Source organism: Felis catus, chromosome E2 (assembly GCF_018350175.1).
Source record: "Felis catus isolate Fca126 chromosome E2, F.catus_Fca126_mat1.0, whole genome shotgun sequence".
NCBI lineage: Eukaryota > Metazoa > Chordata > Mammalia > Carnivora > Felidae > Felis > Felis catus.
Genome location: NC_058382.1, coordinates 1,383,521 through 1,393,495, shown reverse-complemented (window position 1 = coordinate 1,393,495; position 9,975 = coordinate 1,383,521). Strand labels below are relative to the sequence as shown.

The 9,975-nt window shown below is 48.8% G+C and overlaps 1 protein-coding gene and 1 long non-coding RNA gene across 4 annotated transcripts in view; one reads left to right on the top strand and one right to left on the bottom strand.

The window, feature by feature from the left end:
* Positions 1-354: 354 nt before the first annotated feature.
* On the bottom strand, positions 355-4,657 carry LOC109494704. Its single transcript, XR_002149702.3, has 3 exons — positions 4,390-4,657; positions 2,256-2,406; positions 355-459 (listed from the first exon to the last, which is right to left on the bottom strand). It is a non-coding gene; the product is annotated as an uncharacterized LOC109494704 (long non-coding RNA).
* Positions 4,658-4,659: 2 nt separating this feature from the next.
* Positions 4,660-9,975, top strand: part of LOC101097855 (zinc finger protein 501-like) — a 27,744-nt gene continuing 22,428 nt past the window's right edge. The window contains exons 1-2 of one of the 3 annotated variants that reach the window (XM_045046793.1): positions 4,660-4,963; positions 8,792-8,918. In XM_045046793.1, the coding sequence (XP_044902728.1) occupies positions 4,931-4,963; positions 8,792-8,918 (160 nt within the window). In that variant the 5' untranslated portion in view covers positions 4,660-4,930. The remainder of the gene's footprint in view (positions 4,964-8,791; positions 8,919-9,975) is intronic. The other 2 variants (XM_019819033.3, XM_045046792.1) reach the window with 2 other exon arrangements.

Genomic DNA, 9,975 nt, shown 5'->3' with positions numbered 1-9,975 from the left:
CTAGTAACTGATTATAAAAAGTCAACAAGTGGGTGTTAATACACTCAGGAATATTTTCTACAATTTTCTATTGCTGTAAGAAAGAAGTATATGTGTTTATGTGTTTGTGCGTACTCACATAAGAAAACAGTTCAAAGTTAGATGAAAACCAAAGGAACAGATTTGTTAGTGAGGAAGAGAGAACCTTTTGAAGGGATGCATTTGAAAAGCTGACTTTTAGGAAGCAACAATGTTTTGCAATTTTCATTTTGCAATGATATAATAAAACAAAACTGACCTACAGTTGGAAATAAAAACAGATCCATGATATGAAGCAGAATTAAAAAAAAAAAAAAAAACATGTCATCAAGACAGTTTTCCTCAAACATCCAGAGAAATTCTGGCCTTTTATTTCTGATGTGGATTCCAGCTTCCGATGCAGGCCATGGAGGGAGAGCTTGAAGGGGCATCACTGCTGCGCTGTAATGAAAAAGAACTTGGTCTGCACCAAATCCATGACGCGGGGCTCAGCTGAGCTGTCCCAGGACTGCAGGGGCCCATGCGCTCCTTCGTGGGAGCCAGGGACCCCCCCACCCCCATCTGTCCTGCGGACCATCTCACAGGAGTACAACCTTTAACCAGGGTCGATCAGCTCACACAGCGTCAGCACAGGTGAGGGTCGTGCCCCAAGTCCTCTGGCACCCAGGCCCCTGCCTGCGTGGTTCCCCCGTTTGAGGAGAGTGGTTTCATGGGCTCTTCACCTTCCTGGCTCCCACTTCTAGGTCTGGGGGCCTTGGGGGGCTCTCCTCCGCCCAGATTCCTGAATCCTAAATCCAGTCCAGGACTTGTAGGATAAAGTCCACATTTCTGGCAACCAACACGAGGTGAGTCCAAAGGTTGTCCCTGGGATGGGAGGCAGCGTCTGCAAATGCTTGGAGGGGAGTCTGAGTTGAGGGTGTTCAGGGAACAGCAAGTCTGCTTTATATATGGGGAGAATGCGGAGGGCAGGGGGGCAGGATTCAGGACTAGAACTGCTGGCCAGGCAGCTGGGCATCTGTTCTGAGGGTTTGGGGAACCATGGAAGATTTGGAACAGGAAAGGGAGGTGATCTGACTCATCTATTAACAGGCCGTCTGGGAATTCAGAGTGGAGGAGAGATTTTGGGGTGAGGAAGGAGATAACTGTAGTAGTCTGGAACACCGCTGAGGATGGATGGACCAGAGAAGGGCCTGTTGTCATGGGGGAAGTTGGTTGGATTCTGGATTCTGGGAGCTGGATGACTGTTGGGTTTTGGCTTTGGCACCTACAAAGAATGGAGACATTGTCAACTGAGATGGGGAAGTCAGGCATAGGACTAACTCTCAGAGGCGGTATTAGAAGTGGGTCTGAGATATTCCAGGCTCTCTGAGTAGAGATGTCAGGTTGGCAGTTAGAAACACATCTGGAATTTAAAGGAGGGATTCAGTTTGAAGATCTTTGTAAGTAGGTGGCTGGAATATGGAATATGTCTCCTCCTTCTCCTCCTCCTCGTTATTATTATTTATTTTTTTTAATTTTTTTTTTCAATATTATTATTTATTTTAGAGAGAGAGAGAGTGAGACAGCAGGAGAGAGGGGCAGAGGGAGAGAGAAACAGAATCCATGCAGGTTCCATGCTCAGTGCAGAGCCAGACACGGGGCTTAATCCCATGACCTGGGGTTATGACCTGAGCTAAAATCAAGAGTCGGTCACTCAACTGACTGAGCCACCGAGGTGCCCTGGAATATGTCAGATTTCTAGGGGGCATATTCAGATCATGGTGGTGATGCCATTAGGGGAAAGGATGGGGTGGGTATTCTCCAAGGACTGGGCATCTTGCTTGGGCACCTGATTAATGGGACAGTCTTTATCAACAGAAGTTGGACTGTACCACCATGGGTGTGTGTGGTGGGGAGAGGAGAGAGTGCTGGCTAGTGGCACAGGCTTCCAAGGGGAAGTGGTTATGAGATCTGTTCAGAGTCAAAGCAGGAAAGGAAGTCAGATGATGCAGAGGTCAGGGTTGGTGCTTCTTCTTCCCTCTCCAGGCTCAGACTTTTTTGATAACTCTTGGTGGAGACAGAGGAATTTCAGACAAGCTGACAGATTAGCTTGGGAGCAAATGATATCTTATGGGAGAGTCATTGGCATGTGGTGGGAACAGATGAGGCTGGGCTTTGAATGAGTGTAGGTGGAGAGAAATGTTATTAGTGTATGTAGAGCACATGTGACTCTGAAAAGGAAGAGGAGGTTAGGCTACCTGGGATCCATAGAAGGTCTGGATGGCTGAAGTTGGGACAGGAAGCTGGACCGTGGGCCACGTGGGGAGAAAGACATTTTGTACCTAGCTGAGCACAAAGGAATGCATGCTGGGCTGAAAGCATACACTCGTGGGTCTTGTGGGTAGTAGTCTGTGGGATGAATAAATAAAATTCGATTTTATATTCGCCTCTTAAAAGTTTTCATGTGTTTGCTTGCTTCTTTCTCTGTGTTTTTGGCAATTACAGCACTGCTACTTAACGTGACTGCCATGTTTTCTGGTTTATTCACTGGCTTATGCAGTGCATATATCAACAGGAAGAATTTTTTTGCGTAGACATAGGTTTAAGTGTAATGTATAATACAAAACTCTTCTCCAAAATAATTATAATAGATGCTCAATGATAGTTTATGATATTTATTAATGTTTTCAGGGTCAGTACTGTCAGACTTACTGAGTCTCACCAATCTGATGTTTCATCTCCTGATTGCCAAAGATTATTTATAAAAAATTTTATTTGCCTTTTGTAATTCTAATTTAAAGTGGTATGCAAGAGTTTTGCAGTTTCTGGCTTTAAACATTTTTCTTATTAATTTGTAGAGGGCTTAATAAATGTATTTATTAGTAATATGTTAAGTCTTTAAAAATTATAGATGACTCAATATCCTCTCACTTGTGTTCTTGTTATTTCAATTTTTGTGTGTTTTTTTGATAATAGAAGTGTGTTGTTTTCATATAGTTTGTGTATATGTTTTGATAATTTTTATATTTGGCTTGCAAACTCCTGCTCTTTTTCTTCCATGATCTTTTAAGTTACATATTTTTATTACCACTTAAACCTTCCTTATCTGAAATTAATTTCTGTGTATGATTAAGCACAGAGATGAAAACTTGTGTTCAATTTGGTATTGGTATGATAACTGGTATTATCCCATGAATAATTTTTTTAGGCAGGCATTTTCCAATGTTCTGTAGCATCACCATAGCCCAGTCTCACATGAGGAATCTAAATATGTGAGCGCCTCTTTATAAACTTTACAGTTTACTCTGCTAGTTTTGAACTTGAATTCTATGCCATTATGCCAATAAGACACTGTTTCTTATTTTAAATTTATGACTTGAATTAATCTTTTAGGAAAATTACTCCAACTTTTTATATTAAAATATATTTTGCATCTTCTATACATATTGAATTATGACATTTATGAATAGCTTCTCAAATTCCAAAACGGTGTTGGGATTTTTACACTTGTAACTATTATTATCAACACCTGACCTCACCACTAACCCCCCAAATAGTATTTTAGCACAATCTCTTAGTGGTTTTGCCTTACACCACTACCAGTCATGGCAAGTTAGCAAATACTGTCAACAATAGGTTTGTGTCATCTAATTTTATGTATTTACTTTTTAGCCAATAATGAAGCATAGAAGGGTATTTTGTTGCATATAATTCACATTTTTTTATTCCAAATCTTAGTGACTTGATTTCTCTTACTTAAAAAATACCTCCAAGATTTTTGTCTTAACAGTCTTTCAGAAAGAAAAAAAAAAACCCACAAAAGTTAAGGACTGTGTCATGTCTCGGTGTTTTGTTTTTGAAGTTTATTATTTTGAGAGAACGCGAGCATGAGCAGAGAGAATCTCAAGTAGGCTCCATGCCATCAGCACAGAGCCCGGCTTGGGGCTGGAATCCACAAACCAGGAGTCCATAAGCTGAGTCCAAATCAAGACCCGGAAGCTCAACTGACTGAGCCACGCAGGCGCCCCGTGCCTCAGTTTTTTAACACTTTGAATGCATTGTAATCCTGCATCAACATTTATGTTGAGAAATCCAAGTTAAATTGGATTCTTTTAAAGTTTATACTGGTATGAAAATTAATAACCAAAACCTCATTAAAAATGTCGTCGGGAGGTTTCAGCAGAGGCCCTACCACTCCTAGTCAATTGCAGACCGAACAGGAAGAGAGAGACTTGACCTAGCAGATGGATACGGATAGGAAACTTTCCGTACCCCCCATACGGATAGGAAACTTTCCTTATCCCACTCTGCTCAGCCAATGAGAAGCCACTATAATTCAAACTCCCAGTTTATTCTAATGGCTTTTAATTTATGACAGCCTTCCCAACTTACCCCTTTTCTCCATAAAACTGGGTACCTCTCCTTTGTTCCTCGACTGCCTACGGCAGTTTGTTCGTCCTGGATTACAACTCTCTTTTATTCGCCAAACCTATCTTTTGTTGGTAATAACTGGAAGCTTTATTTTAAGGTTAACTTAGGTTTTTCTGACTCTAATTTCATGTATTTCTAATTCCTCCTTTCCTAGGAACCACCTGGCCATCAGTGTGAGGGCTGATGGCCACCGACGGACTTCGCAGCAATCCCTGGCGTGAGAGGAACTAGGTTACCCAGAAGACTGTGCGCCAGCTTCTGGGCCGTGTTGACCAATGAGGGCGTTTCCAGGAGCGTGCAACGGCCAGGGAGGCGGGACTTCCCGCCTGTTCCGCGTGGAGCCCGGGTTTCGAATCCCGGACTCAAGAGGCGGAAGGATGTCTCGACTGTACTGACTAGGTGCGGTTCGACGGTTCGGTGTGAGCGCGGCTGCGGTGGGGGTTTCCCGCCCGTCTCCGCCTTTATCACACGTCTCCTGGCCGGGTTGAACCCGCAGGGTCCTATGGCGACGGCCGGGCTAAAGTACCTGGCTCAGGTGAGAGAGTGTGTGTCCCGGGCCCGTGTAGCCCGAACCCCAAGGGCGGGGGGGTGGGGGGGGGTCTCCTGATGAATACACTGCAGTCCAGGCCCCTGCCCGCAAAACCTTGGGCGTTCGTGGGCGGGAGCCCCTTTCTGGCCGGCAGTGGGGCGAGTGTGGAAGGGATGAGTGTGGAAGGGATCAGCGTCTGCGAAGTCGTGGGGGCGCGCGAGAGCATTCAGGAGAGCGGGGGTCCGCCCTCCGTCTGCAGGGAGCAGCTGGGCCGCCGGGGTGAGGGCTCTGGGGGCCTTGGAGGGTTGGAACAGAGGAGGAACTCTGAGTTATGGTCTTAAAAGTATTCCAGGTGTTCCCTGGGGAGAACAGACGGGGGGGGGGGGGGGGGGGTGGGTGGGAGGGGAGTGACGAGGGTCGAGGCAGGGAGAGCTTCCAGGAGACCGCTGCAAAAGACTCTCAACAATGATGCTGGGTTTGGGCCTTAGAAGGAATGTAAGTAATAAGATTCCTGATAAATCTTAGAGGTGAAACTGGCCGGATTTCCTCTTCAGCCAGTGTGGCTGTGAGCAAAAGCACAGGATCAAAGATTACCCAGTCGTTCTTTTGGCAGAGTGTCTGGCAGCACCGAGACGTGGAAACTGGTGAGGAGCAGGTTTCAGAGAGAGCCTAGGAGTTGAATTTTGGACATGCTGTTTCTGAGATAGAGGTGACGTACAGGCAGCTGGAATCTCTGGTCTGGAGTAGGGGGCGAGCTGGCTCAGTGATGTGCATATCGTGACAGCCTAAGTCCTGGACCGGGACCCAGCCTGGATCTCACATTTAGGATGGAAACTATGAGTACTTCGTTGAGATAGGCCCCGAGATGAAGGCAGATAGATAGAGCTGGGGCTGGAGGGCAGGCGGTGTGCCTGCAGATGAGAGGGTCCTGTGGTTCAGGGCTTTCTGGGGGGGGGGGGAGGGTGTAATGATTAAGGAGCCTGCTGGGATGGAGGGGGAGAGGTGAGGGGGTGTAGATTCTCTGCTCTGAAGACTCAGCAGACTGTCTACTCCCTATGGAGCCAAAGAAGGGCCAGCCAGGCTGGAGGAGCCACCGAGGCTCAGTCAAGGTCATAGGTGTCTCAGCTCTCCCAGGGAAGTACAAGTTCACAATGGCGGTACAGCTGTAGCAAGTTAAACTTTCGCAACCAAGTAGTAATTGATTGAAATGCCAACGTAGCTCTGCGATAAAATGTATATATATTTGGATTTTGTCATGGACTCTTGCTATAGAGCTCCTAAAACCCTTGGAATTTCCTGGGTATGAGGAGTTCTTTTTTCTTCATAAGTGTCCCCTTTTATCACAAAGGAGTTTATTTTAATAAGCTGATTTAGGGTGGGGGCCCTAGATAGCCTCAAGTTGGGGCTGGTCACCAGAAAGACCAGGTGATTAGAAGTTTAAACTTTCGGGGCACCTGGCTGGCTCAGTTGGAGAGCATGTGACACTTGACTTCAGGATCGTGAGTTTGATATGTTGGGTTTGGAGATTACTTAAAAATAAATAAGTAAAATGCTTTTTAAAAAGAACTTTTGTTTTTTATAAGGCTGATTTTATTTTTATTTTTTTGACGGGATGGGGGGGAATCCCAAGCACCGTGAGATCATGACCTGAGCAGAAATCAAGAGTCGGACGCTTAACCGACTGAACAACCCAGGCGCCCCCCACCAAAAAAGAACCCCCTACCTCCCAGATGGGAGGGGAGCTGGAGGTATAAAAACTGTTGAGCAGTGAGATCCAGGGAGCCTCCAGGTTGGTGAATGCATTGGAATAATAGAAGTGCTGGCAGGGTGTGCTCACTGGCTCTGATCCCTATCCCCATGGTCCTGGCACATAGATAAAGGAGAGAGTGATGTCCTGGACACTCTCTGTCCTTACTTCTGTGCCCTGGGGTCATCTCAGGTCCTTAATCAAAGTCATTAGTTCTGTTCAAGTGTCCCGTTTCTCTAGTCAATAAGGTGAAGGGATGAAAGGCTTCCTGGCACAAGAACCAGGACACTTGCATGTCCACATGGGAGTGTTCAGTGACCCACAGGACTCTGTTCCGTCTGCTGGGAACAGAGATTGAGGGCAAGAGTCAGTCCTCGAGAAGCAGCCTGAGGTGCTGGGCCTCTGCTGAGGGGAGTGGGTCCCTGGAAGGTTTGGAGCAGAGAAGGGAAGTGATCTGAGTCACGTCTAAACAGTCTACTCCGCCTGCAGAGTGGAGGCAGGGAGACCCCAGCGGAGGCCATGGTATCGGGAAGGTTAATGGTAGCTACATCACAGCCCTGGCTCTGTGGATGGAGACAACTGTTTTGTTTGTAGGCTGCTTTGTAAGTAGGGATGATTTTCTGCCTTGCAGGGTGAGAGAGTCTGGCATCACTCCAGGATGTTTGTTTTTAGCTGCAAGTGTGTGAGTGCCGTCGCTGAGGTGGAAAGTCCAGAGCAGGAGCACTTAACAGAAGCAAGTCTCTGGAGTTCGGAGTACTTAACGGAGGCACTCTCAGGAGTTAGGAGTATTTAACAGAAGCCCTCTCAGGAGTTAGGAGCACTTAACAGAAGCACTCTCAGGAGTTAGGTTTTTGCATGTTGCATCTGAGATATTGCAGGGACCTCTGAGTGGAGGTGGCAAGTGGGCGTCTAGAAGCACATCTGGATTTCAGGGAAGGAAGGGGTTCAGGTTTGAGGATACCACACCCCTCAGCAGCAGCAGGTGTGCAGACGGTGTCACAGGTAAGAGAATGCCCTCAGCAGATCACGGTGGTGGTGCCAGTACAGGAGAAGGATGGGGAGGATATCCATGGACTGGCTCACTTGCTTCGGCACCCGGATGGGGATGGCCGTCATCACTAAGACATGAGGAGGTACAGTGACCACGAATGTGTGTAAGAGAGAGAGTTATGAGGGTACGGGCCTCAGGTGGGGGTCCAGGTGGTGGCATGGGATTCCCAGGGGCTGGATGTGATCTCCTGAGAGGCAGGGCAGTGATGGAGGTCCGGTGACACTGAGGAAGGCATGGTACTTGTTCCCCTCTGCAGGTTTGGGTTTGTGCCAGCTCCTGCTGGGGCCTGAAGAGTGTCTGACGGGATGACATATTCATTGAGGGGTAAAGGAGGTCCGCTGCAAGAGTCTCTTGGGTCGTGGCGGGAGAAGTGGGCCTGGGCTTTGAATGAGGAGGTAGAGAGGGACAGGTGTGACTGGAGAGGGGACAGCGCAAACCATGCTGAGGAGGAGGAGGGCTCAGTGGGTCTGATCTCACACACGCTGGGGTGGCTGATGTCAGGACAAGGAGCCAGGCCAGGCGGGGAGGTCCTCAGAGCAGCGCCTGGGGTAGCCCTGGGTCCTGTCGCGTTCGGTAGGCACTGCCTGGGTGCCACATGCAGAGTGGCCTCTGGGAAGCCAGAGAGATGCCTGTGACACAGGCTGGAGGCGGCAGTGGTGTCGTGGGTCCCGTGGTCACGGCCTGGCATGTGAGGGAGGAGTGATCGGTTGTGCTGTGCGAATGGGGAAGGGGGTGTGAGGATGCACTCAGCCCTCTCGTACTCAGGGTTTAAGCTGGAAGGCTGAGCGTGAGTCCATGTGGGTGTGATCTTCGTGATCCCAGGAGAGCTGACCGTGAGGGAAGCGGCCTGGAGCACAGATAAGACCGCCCCCTCCCCATCTGTCTCACCGACAGTTGGCAGCAGTGATGAGCGGGCACGAGGAAGAGCGGGTACCAGCGGACCAGGGCCTGGTACCTCCTCTGAGTGAGGGAGCTGGGGAGGAGGGCCATGGCCTTGGGATCCTGCTTATGAACTCTTCTGCCCCCATCATGACAGGGCCACGGGACCTTTGAGGACGTGGCTGTGTACTTCTCTCAGGAGGAGTGGGGGCTCCTGGGCGAGGTTCAGAGACACCTGTACCATGATGTGATGCTGGAGAATTTGGCCCTTATAGCCTCGCTGGGTAAGGACCCTCCCTCCCAAACCATTGCCCTGCATGAGGCTCTGATTCTCTTTTCCCAAGGTTCTCTGTCCCTCCCAGAGCTGGGCCATGGGCCCCGCTTCCTTCCCTGGTTCCTTGGCATGGGTATGAGACACCAACACGTTCTGCTGTGAGGCCTCTCACAGAAGGGCTTGGCTTCTGACTCCTGTACCTGACTCCTGACTCCTGATCAACGCTCGCTGATTAGCTGTGCCCACCCCCCTACCATGTTGACTGTTGACCTCTGTGAAGCATCCCTGTCCCCGCTTCTGCCCCCTTCTGTTTGGTGTGCCGCCTGTCTCGGGAATTACAGACATTGACGTGGTCAGTATTTGCAGGCAACCCTAAATGATTTTTGCAAGACCGTCCTCAAAATTCTAGTAATAAATTTCTTGCCTGTAGTCTCTCAGTGGTTGGGTTGCTCTGGGCCAGTGATGTTCACTTGACTGCCCTGTTTTCTCTTGAGAACTTCAGTCTGCCAGGTCCCACGTAGTTGGCGAGGTTGAGCTGAGGGGTAGAGGAGAGCCCTGGGGACCTGACAGCTCAGACACCTCTCTCACCACAGGAAGGGGGGATTCATGGGATCCTGGCCATGGGCAGGGTGGGTGGGAGCGGTGGGCAGGCATGGTTTCAGGACTGAGTACAAACCATAGCAGGCAAATGTCCTTTGCTCCCTGCTGTTTGAGCGCCAAGGCTCATGGCCAAACCTCATTTCTGTTCCTCCTTCCCATCCTTGACATTTTGCCTGCTTGTCATTTCTGCTGTGACTTCTGGTCCCTGGCTGTCCCCTACATCCATGTCCCCCACGTCTTTCCCCTTCCTTTCTCTCTGCAAATGTTTTGTCACATAGCCTATGTTCCATGTGTCATGTGATGTGTGCATATCTCTACATGGCTGACTATCTGCTACCCAGAGGCGATTGCCTTTTCCTGGCGTGGGACACACATTCCACACAGCATGAACTTGTCACCAGCACACAACCACTGATTTCAGCCACTGCTGAAAGCCACTGGCAGAGGAGTGAGTGGAACCATGTCTC